General features: G+C 41.2%; 1 protein-coding gene across 1 annotated transcript in view; it reads left to right on the top strand.

Moving 5' to 3' along the window:
• Positions 1–1,067: 1,067 nt before the first annotated feature.
• Positions 1,068–19,542, top strand: part of KANSL1L (KAT8 regulatory NSL complex subunit 1-like) — a 57,687-nt gene continuing 39,212 nt past the window's right edge. Inside the window, exons 1-2 of the mRNA XM_010021716.1 lie at positions 1,068–2,181; positions 17,648–17,789. Of these exons, the coding sequence (XP_010020018.1) occupies positions 1,094–2,181; positions 17,648–17,789 (1,230 nt within the window). The 5' untranslated portion in view covers positions 1,068–1,093. The remainder of the gene's footprint in view (positions 2,182–17,647; positions 17,790–19,542) is intronic.

Consider the following 19,542-nt stretch of genomic DNA (forward strand, 5'->3'; position numbering starts at 1 on the left):
AGGCTGTGAAGTAGATACAGTATGATATGGTAGCGTAGCTGCTGACAAGAAGTGGAGGGTGACACTGGTGTTTTGATCCCAAAGTTAGGAAACCCTTTGCCTAAGCTATGGCAAACCACAGGCTAAAAGGTTTGTAAAGGAAAACTGTCTTCACTCAAATTGTGAAAAAAATAATTAAAGAGTATTGTGTGTGTAGTATGTAGGCAGTGCCTGATGAAGAAAGAACTGGGTACAAAGGTATGGAAAGAGTTTTTAGGAAACATTTAGAACTTACAGTTCTTTTTTTTTAAAGCATTAGCCTTAATAATTGGTTTCTAAAGTATTATTTTTGAGAATATATAATACATTAATTAATCAAATGCTTGCTTTATATAGATTTACATTAAATATGTTTCTCCCAGTAGTGCCTCTCTGTTTATTTCAGAGTGTTTCATCATGTGGTAGGTGTTCTGCTGTGCTGAACTTGTCCTAGGTAGCTGCCTACCTGCCATTGCTGGGATACTGTTGTTGACTCATTTAAGTATAAAAAATAAAAATACTTGAATGAAAAGCAAATGCGACTCAAAAAGTAACTTCTCTCCATAGCAGGTTACAATAAAATCTAGGCAGAGTTCTGGGGCAGGGATGTGTAGATGTGCACCTCTGTGTGTGCATTTACATACTTACACACGTGTTTTAAAACACATCCTCTCAGTCGTGTGGTTTATGGCCATGTTTTTCAGTTTGGGCAAGGTTGAACAGTCTTGAACTTTGTGAGTGTTATTTCTCAGACTGACAGGATCACAAATGCAGTGAGGTATGAACACTTACTCCCATGAGAGGTAAAGACTTTCACTGCACATGGAACAACCTCTGAATGAAATAAAGACAAAACCCAAAAGAGTGTTCTTGTTTGACTTGGGGGGGGGAGCGTAGCCTATCCATGTGCTTTAGATAATGTCATTTTTTTTAATGGAATCTTTAAATAATGTTGAAATGTTGAAAGAATGAACTATCTGACAGTTGTTGTATTTGTACTGTGTCATGAAAATGAGAAAATTTACATGGCCCATGTTATTTTCAGGTTTGCTGTAAACTACCTACCGTAGCTATAATGACACCAGCCCTCAGAGAGGCAGCAACAAAAGGTCATGGTATCCACTTGTCACCTTCTTTGTCCTTTAGAGCTATGGAGTCTGATACAGCTTTGTGCATGGAAAATTCCAGAGCAGTGGAAGAGAAGATAAAAGAGGACTCCATCGCACAGATTACTTGCTCAGTCCTGGGGTTCCCCACTGCTGAGCCCAACCTCAGGAATGACATCTTCAGTGTGCAGCATTTTGGTTCTCCACCATCCTCCAAGCGCTATCAGTCTGTCTTGTTAATGAGTACAAATTCTGCGTTTAGCAACAAAACCGGGAAGCAGCCAGAAGCAGGAGAGCCGGGCTGCTCCAGGATGGGAAAGTTATTGCGTAATGGTGCTGACACCTCAGATGGGCAGATTAGTCATTCAGAACCTGAGGAACAGGTCAAAGGGGGAATGTTTTCAGAGACCACATCTCCGAATCTGGCAGAAACGCAGAGACTTTCGGATTCCAATGTAACCGAATCCAGTAACGCGGAAGAAATACAGCTTTTAAATGGTAAATGGTACAAGAAGAATGGTTTTTTGGGTAGGGCTTTGGGAGTCTGCACTGAAACAGTAAAAGGGGATTTATTACACCAAATTCTTCATGGGCCTTCGGAAGGCGTTTTGAGCTGCACCCCAGAGGAGGTGTATGCTCGCTTACTCCAGTGTGTCACTAAGCAACAAATGGAAATCAGTCGTGCCAAAAGAACTCAGAAACGTTTACAAATGCTCCTGGCAAAGCATGTTATCAAACACTGCGATCAGCAGCTGAAATGCTTTGTGAAACATCAGCTACAAAGGATGAAGGTTTTCCATGAGCCAACCAGATTTTTGAGCAGTAGCTCCCTCAGGTGCACTGAAGGTTGGCCAGAAAACAACACAACTACTCTGGAGAGTAGTTCGAGTACAGACCCACAGAATGGAGTTAACATTGCACCAGGTGAAATCCGGGGATTTGCACTTCATACTGGAGGGCTGCTGTCTCGTGTGGAGAAGGATCTGGACTCCGATGCAACATGTAGCAGCTCAGATGAAGATGGTGAGGAACAGACTGTAAGAACAACTGTGGAAGCGTAAGTGTTAAATTCCTGCTAGACTCGTGTGCTTCGTGCTTATAAATCAAGATGGAAGGGTCTAGACCTGCAGGTTCCCTCTTGTGTGAGTAACCCCTCTCTCTCAATAGGTAGTACTACTGAAATCATCAGTACAGCCTGTGTGAACCAGGTTTGTCAGGGGCCAGGCAGAGAGTAAGAACTCCTAATTACAGCATTTAAGGAACAGTTACTTTACTAGACTGTAGAGCTAGATTTTGTACTGCACTCTGACAAGTTTGCATTACATTAGTACTGCTAATGATTAAGTACTCAGATGATGCTGTAAACTGAATAGTAATAGCAGTGCTGTAGAATTTCTTTTTGGCCATTATGAAAATAATTCTGATTTTTTTTCTGGAGCTATTAAGAATTAGTCAGTGTTACCATCTTGAAATCCACTGCTATGTGATAAAGAATAAAAATGGTCATCTGATGCAGGTGTCAAGCCATCCAGTATTTTGGGGTTTGTATATTGAAAAAGTTCGCTGCTTTGAATTATGATTTGTAAAATGTTAGTTTACTGACTGAAGTTGTTCTGCTACTGGAAATGAAGGTAGGAGTGGTGTTTTAATTATTGCTGGTGTCTTTTTCAAGAACCAGAGGGAAATCAGTCTCATGAACTAATACTGTCTTGAACTGGCAGGGATCCTGTCAGTACAAATTATTGTAGCTTTGAAATCAGTAATGGGTAAGAGAAGTAGATAATAAAATTGTTCCCTTTCGGTGTCACAGCCTCTTTTATCTTCTGTTTTTTTTTCCCCCTATCTTGCTACACTATTAAAATTTCATGACCAAAGAGATTGAGTTAGCAAGCAGTGAAAGGACAGCTGCTTTCCCCTTCTGAAGGGAGATGAAGAGAACAGAGTATGTCTTGAGGTCTGTTTAGGATGTGGTAGTCAGGACACTGACACATGGAATAGAGCTTCATATAAACACGGCAGCTTGCTAGGACCTACAATGACACCTACATTTCTAGAACTTGAAGTCAGGAGTGATTTTGTCTTTCTTGATCTCTTCTTAGACTCTGGTGTTAGCGAGTGTCTGGAAAGCATGAAGAGCCACACCGGTGTTTGAGGAAAAATAAATACTTAAAAGCTTATCTTGGTCTGTTTCTTGAAAAGCATAATGTTCAGAAGAAATCAAGGAAGTTGGAAAAGAGCTGTGCCCTGTTATGTGTTTATAGCTTCAGTGAGGGAAGCTTTGTATAACATGGTTGTATTAAATCGCTGCTGTGTTTCCTTAAACTCTGTATGCCTGGAAACCAGAGAGGAGAAAAAGTGCAATATATAAAAACTAGTTTTGATTTTTCTCTCACATATTGTCAGAATGGTAAATACTGTACTGGAGTGCAACTAGAGCATAATGACTTGCCAGCTAAGTTAGGATCACGTTAAATATTTGAGTTAACACAAAGTAGTATTCTCCTTTTGAAATATTTCAAAGAAAAACAGCGTTTTTGTCTCTTCCCAGCATAGGAGAATCCTCATTCTTCTTCTCACTGATACGTTTGAACTTCTGAGTAATAGCTCTGCCTCTGGGATTCTTATCTTGTGATTACATGAACCGAGAAAGAAAAACTGATGAGAAACTCATGATTCTCAGAGGGTAGTGGATAATGTAAAACTTGGACCAGAGTTCTGCGTGAGGGGTTGTTGTTTTTTTCCTTCTTGCCAGGAACTGTTGAGTTTCTGACTCTGCCTGCCAGTCCTTTATCTTTATTTCTTCTTGTGGCTTTTGAACTCCTTAAGTTGTCTTTTCCACTTAAGGCTTGCTCAGTTTGTTTTGTTGCACCGAGGAAAAAAATCCCCAGAGAATTATTAAGTACAAAGACACCACCTTTGGCTCAGGAAATCCCCAAGCTCCGGTTGCTGGCAGCTGAGGGAGTGTTCTGGAACAGCCCTGCTCTCCCTCCATGCCTGCCCCCTTGTGAGACTTCCTATCCTGGCCACTGCTATGAGGCCAGAGACTGGGTTGATCATCCATAGTCTGATTCATTGCGACCCTTTATTTGTGTTGTGTTTTTCCTCCCTTGTTTACGCTCTTACTGCTGAACAGCAGTCAAGCAGCAGCGCTGGGGTTAGCAGAGTGCATTAACTAAGACCTTGCAATACAAGAATCACTGGGGTTTGAAGTGTGCTGCAGGGCCAGCAAGCTTAAAGTACTACCTAATTGAGGCAGAAGGTCTGTGTGCATAGGCTGAGGCAGTGCCTGAATTAACATTGCAGTTGAGGACAAGCTGTTTCTTATTTGAATTTATCATTATCTTCAGCTTGGAATGGGTTTCTTCATTTCTCCAGCTTCCTTAAGATTTGTCTTTGTGGCTGAATGGTTGCACTTTTTCTTCTAGTGCCAAAGGTTGTTCACGGTGCAGCTGCTGTGATTTCTTGTTTCTGAGCTTTCCCACTTCAAGGCTCTTTGGATTGCCTTTCACCTGGACAAAAGAAACAAACAGAATTAAGATCCATTTTTTTTCTTCAGTAAGTGGATTTACATTCTTTTAAATGCCTTTCTCTCCAGGGAATTGACTCTTAGTGCTTTCCAGAAATAATGCAGTCATCTGGGTGAGAAAACACTCATTTCCTTGCTTGTGACTTATTTTTCATAGTGAAGACTTTTAATGACCTGGAAAGACTCTTCATTGGTGAAATTCTTCATAGTACTTAACTGTAGATGTCACAAGGTTCTATTAATGCAGTGGTGAAAGGGAAAAATGTTTTGGGTTTGCCTGTATCACAGTTTACTGATTGCATTTAACTTGAGTGCGTAATCACACTGGTGGCTGTTCACTGTTATGCCTGCAGTGCTTTTTATCCCTTTTTTGCAAGGAGGAGTTGTCAATCCAATGCAGGCAGGAACCTGCTGTTACTGTGTTTACCTGAGAACAGTCTGTTTCCTGTCAGGAGGAAGAAGTTGATTCCAGCTCCAATTCTTCATGGTAGCAAAAAACCTAGAGCTATTTTTAGCATTTTGAACCTGTTCATTCTCATTATCCTGAAAAGAGTTCTGCCCAATGAGTTGTGACATAAGCTCTTCTGAGCTGTATCTCAGTGCTTTGTGTCTCAAGTAAGATTGTCTTCATCCATCTATTTCAATACCCTTGTTGTTTAGTTGCAAATAGCTGTTATAAGATATTTAGACTACTGTTCATCCCTTCTGCATTACATCGGTGTTGGCCTCAACACCAGAAAGAAAAAAGATCCTTGGTCTTCTGGTGAAGGCAGTTCTTCTAGTTGACAATTCACAGTACTTACTGAACTTCCCTAGTTCCTAGAGCAACTGGAAAGCCTTGTCCCATTTCAGGAGCTTAATTGAAACATGTTTGGACCTTTGAGTATTTGCTAAAAAGAAATAGGAAAAAACAGCTGTCTCTTTTCAGGAATTCTGTCATTTTGCTGCCAGCGTCAGCTTATTCATGTTTTTAACCTGTCAGAGTTCATGGAAGGTTTCTTAGGTAAAGTACCAAGTTTCCATCAGTCATTTGTAGTGTATTCTACTACCATTCCAGCCTTTGGGTGCAGGAAGTTCCTGAGGCACTGCACAGGGGATATGATAGGACTTCTCTCTGGTTTCTCAAAGGCAGATGCTAGGTGCTGGTCACTAGCTCCCAGCATTGGCAGCCAAAGTGGATGGGCTGAGGAGGGCATTACAAAGCTGACAGTAAGTAATTCTTTCAGGAGTTCACAACTAACATAACCACTTGAAATGCAACATAGACATATGAGTTTACTTGGAACTTGTTGACCATCTCATGAAGATGGAAGATGATCTGTAGAAATGGTCACAGATTTCCAACAAGGCTGATTGGGGGAGGATGTGAGCTCACAGTTTTCCCAGCAGCACAGCTCTGCTGTGGGAGCTATGTATTATATCCTTCCAGGCCAACTCCACATCTTTATCCATGTACTTTGAGTGTGTTCCTGATGTGGTTAGAAGTTCTGCTTGTTTACCATGTGCCACAAAGAAATCTGATGCTGAAGTGGTTATTTGGGAAACCCTTAAAGTTGCAGGGTACAGAGTTTTTCTTCTACGTAAGCTACATGCATGATCTTTCAGAATCAAAGGTACATCACAGGGCTTCTCCAAAGGCACCGCTGCTGACTCCATCAAATAGTAATACATGTATCTAATGGATTAGAGAGAAAAGCTGCTTACTATGGATGTTTGCTGCAAAATAAGTAGCTGTCTACTTATGAAAAGGCCTGTGCCCTAAATCCCCCATCTGAACACAGATTCATTTGCATGATTTGGTGGGACTTTTTCCTTCTGAAATATTTTCCTGCTTTTTCTCTTGATTTTTTTGAAAGACACGTTTTACTGATTATCCTTCAGGAACCCCAAGCCTGACGAAGAAGCACTGTTATGTTTTTCCATGCCCACGGGGTTTATTGTGCCTGGAAACTTTTATAATAAATGTGCAGAGATAGTAAATCTTTTTCCCTCCCCACCCCCCCTTAGATTGCCAGTTGGAAAGAGAGAAGCTGGGAAATCTGCTTTTAGTACACATACTTGGTGGAGAGGGGAGCAGTGATGCAGAGAGACTACAGGAAGGAAGAAAATATTATGACTAATCTCTCCAGATCTAATCTGTTTGTTCTAGATTATTTTCCATTTTTCCTAGCATTTTTTCTCAGGGCCAAATGAGCAACATCAATGCAGCTCTGCAGGCCTTGCTACAGAAGACACTGCTTAAGGGCTGGCATTTATTGCCCATGTTGCATGTCTTTGAGCAACACTGTAAGGGGAAGCTGTTAGTTTTTTCAAGGTCAGGTCCTGATTTTCCATTCTGAGCTGTAATTTCATTTCACACCTGATAGGAGAACTGAATTCTGGTTTTGGGAAAGGGAGGAAGAGAGTCTGCCAGGACTAAACACTTGTCTCAGTTTTTCTTAAGCACAAACCCCCAGTTGTTTCCACTTGTTTTTTTTAAAGACCTTTTTAGTTCACAAGTCTGGGAAATGTCTTATTTGCATAGAAGATTAATGGGAGGACTTCTGAATAAGTATAAATTCATAGGTGCTAATAATATGCTGATTCTGGAACGTTTTGTATATTGTTTTTTCATGAATTCCATTCTCTCAGTTCTTGGCTCCTGTCACTAGGATGTGGGAGGAGAATTGTTACCAGGGAATTAAAGAAAAGATAACTTTATGTTACTTTCTGTTTTCATTCCAGGATACATGGCTTATTTCAGAATATATTCAACCTCACTTGGTTGTATTTCCATAAGACGGATTTACAACTTCTTTAGGGTTCCACATGCATTTACTGTTTTTCTTCAGAGATCTCATGTACAGCAGTTACACCTTGCTTTTGAGCAAGACTTCCTTTTCACAATACCAGAATAATGCTCTTGTGAGTGAGGAGCCTGATTTTCTACCCTATAATTACATTAATATTTTTGCAGCTGCTGAAAGCCTTTAATGAAAGGCAAAAGGTTTGACAAGTTGTAACCTGCAAGAGAATCTCAGAGCCAGGAATGTCAGTGCTTTCCAGTTAGGTGTAGAATGCATGTTAAATAAAAACTTGGTGTTACTCTTCTGAATGACGGTTTCATGCACAGTCAACGCAGAGTAGAATAGAAAACCTTTTAATCAGACACGTGTGTGCGTGATAACTTCTCATGCTTAATTAAATGGTAGACAAGAAGAGTTTGGTGCTTGATGTCAACTGCTGCTGAATCAGTATTTTATGGGCAGCCTTTTCTTTTGCTAAGCTGTGCGGTGTGTTTTAATTAGAAGATTTGTTTACAAACAACAAGGAACTGTCTGTATACCATCTTGTAAAGTGAGGGCAGCATGATTTCGTTTTATAGATAACATTGATTCCAGGAGAATCTACTTCAAAGGGATATATCCAGTGCCTTTGAAAATCAGCATATGTGGGCCCCTGATACAGGAAATCATTTAAATGCTTTCCTTTTCTCATGAAATCAAAAGTGTGCATAAAGACTTCCCAAAATAGGAATGCTCTCCTATAACAGGGTTTCATTCATACTGCTAAATATGGGTTAGGAATGTAACTTTAGATGTCAGATTTAAATATATTGACCTGTGCTCTTTCTTACTGAAACTGAAATAAGCTGTAAATTATTTTCTTTTCATCCAGGCATTTTACCTTGCTATTGGGGCTGAGAACAAGTTTTCTGTTGGAGAATTTAAATCAATTTAATTTTCAGTTATCAAACCTTTAATTACCGATTCTGGTATTAAAAAAAAAAAAATCAAACCAAAACCTGAAGGTCCATGTTTGAATATATGTGCATTCTAAACTCCCCTTCCTCCCAGCCCGTGGGGGTAGGCTTGGGCAGCAGTAAAACTCTGAAACTCCATCCCAAGCTCCTACAGAACACACAAACCAAAAAGGTTGCAACAGCTCAAACCTGCATTCATTACACTCTCCATACCCATTACCCTGTGGACCAGACTGTAGGGTTTAACCTCAAAACAAACTCCATCCCTGCCCTGCAAAGCAAACAGCCAAGTACTGTTTCCTTACTCCTCTATTACTTAATCGCAGCCTGCTTACAGCAACTGTCCAGTGTCCCCGGGGCAGGTGCTGGCATCCCTCTGGGGCAGTTCTTGGGCTGCCCTGTGGCTGTGCTGCTGGGGCTCACCCCAAATGGGGGTTTCACACTCAGCACAGCCCCATAACAGCTTCCTTTGGGTCCAAAAAGGGGTGGTGGGTCCAGCCCTCAGGTCCTTCCAGCTCTTCTGTTAGCCTGTTCCCTACAGCACTCCCCTATACGTGGTGGGAACATTGCTCGCATCACTTAACAGCAAGGCATGTTCACTTTACGGAGGCTCAGTGGGAGGTGGAGGTCAGTGTGTACTGGTGTCTTTGCTACTGCTCCTGCTTCTCATTTCCTACCTGATTGGTTTGCCGTGGGCTTCCCCTCCAGCTACAGCCCTTTCTTCAGTCCCTGCCCAGCAGTTTTCCTTGTTCTGCAACCAAAAACCTGCTGATAATCTCCAGTGCACCTGACATGCAAGTTCTGGGTCAACTGTTAGTTGTCTATCCAAAAAGTCTCAAAAAAGAATAAGCTCTGTATCCATTTTTACATCAAAATCTGATACTATATGTAGCTAGAATGAAATTACTTAAAAGGTGGAGTTAGATGTTATATAAGTACCATAAAAGCATAGAATAGCTTCTGTTGGAAGGGACTGTAAAACTGATCCAGTTCCAACCCCCTGCCATGGGCAGGGACACCTTCCAGTAGACCAGGTTGCTCCAAGCTGCGTCCAACCTGGCCATGAACACTGCCCAGGGATGGGGCAGCCACAGCTTCTCTGGGCACCCTGTGCCGGCGCCTCAGCACCCTCACAGGGAAAAACTTTTTCCTTATGTCTAATCTGAATCTCCCTCTTTAAGTTTAAAGCCATTCCCCCTTGTCCTGTCACTACATTCCCTTGTAAAAAGTCTCTCTTTAGATTTCTCATGGGCCCCCATTAGATATTGGAAGGCAGTTAAAAGGTCTTCCCAGAGAATTTTCTTCTCTAGCCTGAACCACCAGTCACCAGTGCTTTCCACCTGTCTCCAGAGCAGAGCTGCTCCAGCCCTTGCAGCATCTTTGTGGCCTCCTCTGGACTCACTTGAGCGGCTCCATGTCCCTCTTGTTTTAGGGGCCCCAGAGCCATGTCATATCCACCTAATCCTTTTGAGAATATATGTACGCATTTTGGGACCAACTTTAGTGGCTGGACAGCATTGATATGCTGCTCATATGCTGTAATAATGTTCTATTTGCACATATCTTTAAAGCAATATATTGTAAGCTCAGTCTTATTTTATGTTGAGCATGGGATCCAGGCATAGCACTACTTTCTTGATTTCTTTTTCAAGGGCAGTTGTGTAATACTCACAGAGAATTTCTAGGCCTGTGTTCCTGGTGTTTTGTTGTTGCTCTATTGATGTTGTGCCATTTCAAAAGCAAGAAAAGCAGCTTGTTTCCAGGCAGCCCTGGTGTTCCTGAAGTTTCTTTCATTGCATGTTAGCACTACCTGTTTCTCCGCTCTATGTTGGTCTGATCAACAGCACGCTCAGGTTTAGTGGAAGAAGCTGGGGTGCTGGGGAAGCCAGTGAAATCTTAAACATGAATTTTAAATTCTTTTTAACAAAAGGCATTAGCAGATAATTATTTTGCAGTGTATTTGTTTTATTAAAAGAGGAAATGGTACTGGTTGTTTGCCTTGTGCAGGTTTTTACTTGTGCAGTTAATATTCTAACTGACCCCACCTCCACCAACCAGTTTGGTCTTTTATCATTAACAACTCTAAAGAATGATGTAAACAGAACAGAAGATGAAAAGCACCTGAAAACCAACCACTGGAAAAAAATGAGCACACAGACAAAACTGCTTTCAGAAGCTGAATTTTTAATTTCTTTTGTTGAGCCCTACATTAACAATTCAGTGCAAGTGTAACAGTTCAGATTTGAACAGAAAACCCATAGTAACAGTGTGATTCTTTGCAGGAGCCCTGTAGCAGGCAAGTACTGGCAGTGGCATCCCATCAGTTTGGGAGCTAGGATTTCTCAGCTGAGGGAGCATATAGAGCTCCAGTGTGAAACTGTTATGGAATTTCTCCTTTGTTAGGGTATCCAAGCACAGAGACTTCCCCTTCTGGTAATTCTAGTTTTCTTCTACAGCCTTTTTTCCTGAATATCAGTTTTCCTCTTCTCCACTGTACCATGATTTTTCTCTTAAAGGGAAAATCGGAGCTGTGGTTGGTAATCTCAGGTGTTACTGCATAAATTCCTCAGGCCTGATGGTTTAGCAGAAACATTCAGCTGGATGTAGTTTTTTGGTCTGGGAAGACTTGTATTATTTGTTAGTATCAACATATGCCATTGAATGCAGTTCTGAAAGTATTAAATGGCAACAGGATGTCAGGGATGGTGGGACCAGGCGTGGGTGCCAGAAATTGTTGTGATAAGCAGTTGCTGATGTCTGTAGACGATAGGGAGAACTGTAACCCATGCGTTCTGAAGCCGTGTAGTGTTTCGGAGGAAAATCTCTGCCAGGTAAAAATTGCTGTTAAACACTAGATAGCAACCCCAGAGGCTGCAGAGGAATGACCTGGTTGCAGGTCTTCACAGAGACTACAGTGTCATTTTGAAAACTTCCCTTAACTGATTGATTTTCGGGGGAGGAAGGGGACAGAGCTTGGTTCTCTGTGCAGTCAGGCTGTGGTGAGAGCTCCTGGATGATCCAAGCAAAGGCTAATGATGGTGAACTGTTGGAGTAAATAGTGTTGTGTATGTCTATTGGGTATGATACCAGAGGATGGCATTTGTTGCAGCTTTTTTTAATCTTGTTTGCACTCTGGAATGCATAGAAGAGATTTGAGTTCATAAAAAGCACTCACTGGGGTTTTTTAATGATGTGGTTATTATGGGTTTAACAGTTAGCTGGTCCAGGGGAATTAATACTTCAGCAGCAGCTGAGGTTAGTTCATTCTGAAAACAAACATTAAGTAGGTGTGCTGAAAGAATTAGTCCTTGAGAAAGCATTTACGGGTCATTTCGTAGTTAGACGTGTTTGTTCAGCCGTTACAAGCAGTGGAAGTTTCTGTTGGGAGTGGGCATTTTTATCTCATGAGTAAAATCTAGATAAGATTATCTAAAATACATGTGCTACATAGTTGGATTCACCTAATTTAAACGTTTTGTATGATACCACCTCCTAGTTTTCACAGGTGATCTCTTACTTACTGTCAGTGTCTGCAGAGGGAATCAAAATTGACATGTTGAATTACACAAGCGTGTTGACAAAAAGTGTCAGAAGCCCTGCACTCACCTTAATGCTTGCAAGAAGATGGTTGTACTCAGGCCAGGTGCTTTTTAGGCATTGTCATGTGTAGTCAAAGGAAAACTGCCTGTGATACTGGTGTAAAATTAGGTGCAGCTCAGGAAGTTCACAGCTTTGCAGCTCCACTGTTGGGGGACCCCCCCATTCTAGTGTGCTCTTGAGCATTTGTTATAGTGCCACATGGTGAATATGAGGAGGTTTGTGTTTTTGTGCAACTCAGCTTTCCAAGAGAATTGGGAAGGTATGATTTTTTTTTCCCCCCCAGTGTGTTAAGTCTCATGAATTTCATTGTGAGTCATATGATGTCTGGATGGGATTTAAAGGTATTGAGAACTTCCTGGGTTGGTTTTTTTTCCTTTTCAGTTTCCAGAACTGAGTCCTTCATCAAAATAATAAACTTCTGCTGTTGTTTTCAGTGCCTTCCACCAAGGTAGGTGACCAGCTCTGTCCTGAGGGTAACCAGTCTGGAGGTTATGAGCTGCTTTTTGCTCCCAAATACTTCACTGTTGCATGATCGGCAACAGGCCTCTGATAGCCCAGGAGTTCCTAGTGAGAGGAGGAGATGAACCAACAGGGATGGCAGATTTCAGGATCATGGGTCACTTTAGGGCTAAATCATCTGAAAACTGGATGCCAGAACAATGTGGATTAAACTGAACGGGAGATGGTCTGGAAGAAAGAGCAAAATACACTGTGTTAGGAGGCTGAGCGGAAATGAAAGTGTGAGGGGATGTCAGGAACAACTGCTGTTCTTATGCTTAATGCAGGAGTTTGGGATTGGAGAAGTGTTTCCCACCCACGCTATGTGGGTGCCTTGCTCTCTGGCTTGCTCATGTTTAAGAATGTTGTAACTTGAAAACGCTGCTGTTCTTTGAAGCAAACCTTTTGGAAGGATACTTGTGTTTTGGGTTGGCAAACCTGCGTTTTGGAGTTTAGATGTGGATCTGTTGCAAGCATGCTCCTTTCCTGTTCAGTAGGAAGCATCCTGTCGTTGTCCTTGTAGACATCTTATGGTAGGGGTATGCTGCTTATTCTCACTGGGAGTTAGGAGGCTGGAAGGCCTCAGGATGTGTGAGAATTGTGGAGAACCTTGCCTTGGGCACAGGGCTGCTTGCTCTAAAATACTTTTTTCCGTGCTTCCCTATTTGAGTCAGCCTGCCTGGATACTTACTAGCAATCCCAGGTTCTATATTTTTTGTGCATTTTAAACACCACTCTCTTTCGCCTTTGTTATTTATGAACTATTTTTCAGGCTTCTTGTTTATAAAAAGAAAATATGCCTGAGAGGTTTCAATTCCACCCCTTCTCCTCTCCTCTAAACAAACAAACCAACCCCCAAGTGTAAAACCCGACAGTGTGTGTGTCTAGCACAGCAATTTTATCTTGGTTAGCAGTTCCTCTTTGCACTCGGGTTGCCTGGTTTGTGGGTTTTTTTTTGTGGGAGGGACAGACTGATCTTTGCTATTGGGAGAACATAAAACTCACCCACAAAGTATTTGAGGCCCTGGAAATGCTTCTCATAGTCCTGTTGCATTCTGAGATGTTGGTTTGGCTCCATAGAAGCCAGGTTTTTCTCAGTTTTCTTTCCTCTTCTGGGAAGGTGAGAGTGCTGAGGGGTTCATGCATACATTCTGTCCACAGATCACAGCTAAAGACTTCTTTCAGTTCAAGCAATAGTATGGACTGTAATAGCAGTATATTATTTAGTGCTCTTGACTAAATCTAATTCCCAGCAGAATTCTTTCCCATACTTTGGGGGGACACACACTACAGCATGAATGTCTGCTTCCTTCCTAGGCATATTTTTGATCATACTCTGACTGTCTGCATTTGTGGCCATGCTCCTCATGGCTTGTTTGTTCTTCTGCATTTCTTTCCGTCTTTCTTTCTTTGCTTGCAAGTTGTGCAGGATTGACCTCCTGTGGTTCAGCCAGAACAGGGGAAATGCAAGCCAGAATCTCATGTGGAAACAGCTTTTGCCTCTAATGCAATTACAGCATGTTTTTCTAGGGAACGTTTAGTGGGATGTTTCATTCATACAAAGTCAGTGTTGCTCTGTTCTCTTCCAATTCTAATAGTCGTGGGTGAATGCAAGAGATCATCTGCAGATTTAGAGTCATCATAAGAGCAATAACAAAATAACTGTGCTACAGTTCTGAGCATGAGAAACTTTGGACATGTAACGTGGTTTGTATTGAGTTGCCAGTGGAGGATGTTTAGCATTAAGAATCACAAGCACAGAAGCCAAGTAAAGATGCTTTGCAGAAGGAGCATGCAGGAAGCAGGACAGACAGAAACAGGTTTTCTTTCTTGTTTCATTCCCAACAGAGAACCAGAGCAGGAGCTTCTACTTTAGCACCTGCTCTGACTTCCTCCTTCAGTAACAGGCCTGGTTATTTTTGTAGCTCTTTGTGGTTGGTTGTTTCATGGGTTTTTTTTTCCTTCTCTGGATTTATACAATGTGCCACCTTGAACCAGCTTTCTGCAGTGAGTGGATATTGTGCTGTGTTCTCTTACATCCCAGCGACAGATTTACAGAGACACATTTTTTAATTATTTATTTTTAATTGCAGTAGTTTTAATTGCAGCAGTTTATTGTTTGTCACTTGAGTGACCATATTACTTTGCATGCAGACAGCTCACTTTAGAAGTGTGAGGGTAGCATAAAGTGATTTTATCTTCCTCTGAGGAGTTACAAGCTTTACTAAATAGTTGATAGAGAAGTAGACTTAGAGGCAAAGATGGCAAAGAAATAATGCAGGATCAAACAAATATGAGTGACAGAGATAGGAACAGAATTTAGCAGTGCTCTCATCTCCTATCCCATAAATGTGAGCTCATGCTCGCTACCTTGCCTGAGCTTCATGCCCCTTCCCATGTAGCAGTGCAAAAGTGTGTGGTGTCTGTCTGTGCAGGGCATGAAAACTGGGAAGAGGATCTCAAGTCCATCTTGCTTTGTTCACCCTGCCTCCAAAGTTAAAATGAAGCTTTAGCAGCTCTCTCCTCCATGTCACCATGCAGCTGCCCAGGTGCTTGTGCAGGCGCTGGGCATGGGGCAGCCTGGGCTGACACGAGGGAGAAGCTGCAAGTTGCTTCTTTTGGGGCATGAGCTTAGAATGTTTGTGCTTGGTTTGGTGGAAACTCTTTCTTAGAGAGGAGCCTAAGGACATCATTATTACAGTGTAATTAAATCCTGTTAGTTTAATTATATAGTACACTTTAAAACCTTCTGAAGTACTTGCACAGTGTTTTACAGTGAAGCAAAAATACATGTAATATGCTTAACAGTGAATGCAATCAATTCAAGATTTAATGCTGTGGTTAAAAAACCCTGCAAACACGTTGATTGTTGATTCCCTTAGTGCCCTTGTGATTCCCGTAGTGCCATGCTGATTCCATTCAGTATATGTGACATCAGACCAGTTCCAGCCCTTTCCATTCCGCTTCCTGTTTCCTGGCTATGTGGGTGCTTCTTTCTCTCATTTGCTCCCCACTTCTCCTCGCTCCCAAATTGTTCCATCTAGCTTGGGGGGTAATTCTGCCAGTGTGATATATTTGCTTTCTCCTGAGCTTTCTTGTTGCAGTGTCTTGGTTTGTGGGGTGTCAGGTTTTGGTTGCTCATTTGTCTTTTGAGAAGGGAGTTAGAAATAGGGACCTCATCACTCCTGTTGGGTTTTTCTCAGTTATTCTCTGTATTCCTACTTACCTTTTTGTGTTAAAATGATTAACTAAGGGGTTTGTTACAGCCTCATTAAGCAGCTCTTTCTTAGGACTAGCTTTTTGCCATCCCAGAGTCCTGTGACACATCTGAAGTGTTAAAAGCCACTGCACTTGTGTAAGCACATCATTTAATTGAACTCTGCCTTGCCCCGCTCTCCCTCCTTTCCCTGCAAACTGTATTTTATGACTTCTAGAAGCACAAATGTGCAAAAGCTGTCAATCCCAGAGAAGTTTTTGGTACAAAGACCTGTTTAAAGCATAAGTAACCAGGGCTATTTACAATGTGCTGTTGGTGATAATGAATATATAAGAAGGGGTTGTCAGAAAAATGGGTATCCACAAGATGACTTGATATGCCTTTTTTCCTAGGACAGAATCACTAATAGAATATATAAAATGTAAAATATTTAATATGGTATCTATTTATAGAGTTCTTTGAATTTCTTTTTGATGGTAATCTGCTTGATTTGCTTGCACATAGAATTTGGATTTAAATGGGGCATTTCAAACTCCTGTCTACTTTTACACATTCATTTTGTCTATGTAGGAGAGAGTTTCAATCAGTTGTAAATTATGTGGGCAGATAATTTATGCTAAAAAGGGGGAAATTATGTATTTTAGAGGTAACCTGCTGAAGACTGTCTAATCTTACTATTTATGATAGCTAAAGTAGACTGAAAGTTCTAAGATTTTGAGTTATATTATGCTTTATAATCTTTGCCCTGAAAATATTAGGATTCTCAAATTTGGTGATTCTCTACTCACTAAATGTCTAGCAGCTTCTGCAGGGTGATGTGTTACCTTTCTTTCGTTGTTGTGGTAGTTGACACAAAATTCTGCATAAAACAATTGCCCTTGTGTGATGTTCCTATGCCAGTTCTTTGGCATCTGCTTTTTCTCGCATCTTTTTTGATACTTCAGTACTCTTCATTGCCTGGAAAGAGGGGATCATGTGTTCTGCCTGTGCAAAACTTACTTAGTGTCACCTAGAATTTAGATCCAGTAGTTATCCCAGTAACTTGGGTGAAAGCACTTCTTTTCTGGTTTGATTTTGGTTGGATAGTTCTTTTGAGTTAGCTGTGGCAAATTGCTTGTCAACTTTAGTGGGAAAAAGCCACCAGTCATCTTCTTTAAATAAATAAACTCAGTTAATGATAGGATACTAGTCAAAGTTGCATATTAAAATACTGCTTTGTGTTGTCTCTGTTGCTTAAACTTACTGGATATTAAGATTCTTTGTTGAGTGGTACCATTATGTGATTCATTTATTTAATGTGTAGGTTGGGTAACATTTGCCAATGAATTTAGCATAATAAAGTTAAGCAAATCACAATGTCAAGCACCGGGAGGCATATCTTTTGTGTTACAAAATACACCTCTTTGTAAACGGCAGTAAGAGTGACCTCTAACTATATGATACTGACACAGCTCTATTTATAAACTAGCTTGAATAAAAGAAATATAAACTACTAAGTTGTTTTTTGGGGAAGTGACTTGATATCTAGCTGATCATTGCTGGATAGTGTTTTATTAGATTCCAGTTGTTAGCAAACAATGTTCATGGAAGCTCGTGGGAGGAAGTGTGGTGTAAGAATTTGGGTTCTTGCTGGTGAAGTTACTGGTATTCTTTACAAATCTGTAATCTACATTAACTGATAGTTTCTCTAGCTCTGGGTTTTCTAATACAGGACAGTAAACTAGATTAGCTTGGGAATAGCCAGTGAACATTGATTGTACTGGTTTGGGCAAGTTCTGTAGTTACAGAAATAAGCTGATGTGAAACTGGATGGGTATAATCAGATATCTTCTGAAAGCAACTGAGATGCTTGCAACATGAGGCAGAGCAGCTGTCAAAAATGTTCTTGTGCAAATGTGGTTATCTTTATTTTTGGACTAACCAGCATTTTGTCTTCACAGCAGCTATACTTCTGAATGGAAGTGGCTTGCAGACAGAGCTAGAATTGGCAGCCGTTGGACATGGCTTCAAGCCCAGATTACAGAACTAGAATACAAAATCCAACAACTAACTGACCTTCACAGGCAGATACGTGCCACCAAGGTATTGTCTGTAAGCTCGTAAGTGGGCTTTTCAAATAATTTTTGACAATGTTTCATGTAATACTTATTTATTTGGTTCCTTGTTGTTATTGTTGTTTGTTTTGCCCTAGAGTTCTTGTATCTGTGCAGGCCATCACATGGGAAAGACATCAGGAGCTAAAATGTATTGCATCCTAGAGGCACCAGTACAGGACTGGGAGTTGGGAACTCTCACTTTCCTTACATTATTAACTATCTATGATAGTTAATGACTTTGGTAGTGACTTTCAGGGGCCCAGCACAAGGTATCACATTTATCACACTAGTTTTTCCCTCTGCAGAAGAGGCAAGATTTGGTTTTCAGGTTGTTCATTTTTGTGGGGTTTTAGGGTGGGTTTTTGTGTTATTTACAGTGTATGTTTATTCTGAGGATTAGCTGGTTAATGTTTGTACAGCACTTTGAACAGGTCAAGGATTAATTATTGCTAAAATTCCAATGTGTGTAACTCATGTACTAGTTTTTGTAAATTGAATTGGCTAGACAGTGGGAAAGGCACATTCCTAAAACATTAGTAACCTATTTATCAATTCAGTGGGTTCCCCAGGTCATTCTCATGTGCAGGAAGCCAGAACCTGTGGTAATTCTGGTTGTGTGATAGTGAGGGATTTCAGAGAAGGGCTCTTTGGCTCTCCATTCATGAGCCTCATGTAGGTGGTCTGATCTATGCTGGGGTCAGATAAGCAGTGATGGAGAGGAGCCAGAAGATGCTTTAGACTTTATGTGGCTGACCATGAGAGTTAGAGGGAGTTTAAAAGGAGTCCACAGAGCACTTCCCTCTGATCACAGAAAGAAAAATTATTCCCTCTCCTTTCACCCTCAAAGCCCTTCTTTTCATATCTCTAATGCTCACAGTTTATCCCCAGTCTGTTTTTTCTTTACAAAACCCTTTGTTTGAGGGTCTGTCCTGCCTCTGTAGCCACAGAAGTGAAAGGAGATGTATTCTGGTGTAGGCTGAGAATGCCTGTATTTTAGTGCTGTCCTAGATACCAGGTGCATGCACACTGCTGCACCCAAAAACTATCAGCCTTTAGGGTGGCATAGGTCTCATGAGCTGCAGAAGACTGATAAACAAATAACAGAGAAATGAGAGAAAAAACATTCTTTCAGTCATGCATTTTCTTCGCATTAGGTGGTACGCTGGCTTGGAGCCTAGTCATCTTCCTGCTGGAGATCTTTAGTGACATTCCTTTTTGCAGACTTCATGCCCCTTTTACCAGCTGTTGTATTCAGTTTTTGGCATTATGTCTCACAGTGAAGGTAGATGCATATTTTCTTTGGCTGTGATTTTTTTGTGTACATGGTTCTAGTACACCAGAGCAGCAGCTACTACGGAAGGACATGTGGGCTGATAGAAGAGCTCTTTGTTTTCATTTAGTGGCTGCAAAGTAGTGACACAATATCATTAGAATTTGTATGCTGTGTTTAATGGTTTCAGAGTGCTTTTCATGTGTTTTGAGTGGAAAAAAATGTGATTCATAGCCAGTGAACAATGACTTCAAGCAAAGCACCACTCCTCTAACACCATAACACAATAGGAAGTGAGATGGTTAACTTGGGGGCAGCTTTCTGGCCTACTGCATTGTGTCTTCTCCATCTCCATGCACACAGAAGTAGCAGCTCCTTCCATTTAAAAAAAATGTATATAGAATCAACCAAGTTGGAAAAGACCTTTAAGATCATCAAGTCCATCCATTCCCGGCACTGCCAAGGCCAC

This window comes from Nestor notabilis, unplaced genomic scaffold (genome assembly GCF_000696875.1).
Source record: "Nestor notabilis isolate BGI_N333 unplaced genomic scaffold, ASM69687v1 scaffold3309, whole genome shotgun sequence".
In the NCBI taxonomy this organism is placed as follows: domain Eukaryota; kingdom Metazoa; phylum Chordata; class Aves; order Psittaciformes; family Psittacidae; genus Nestor; species Nestor notabilis.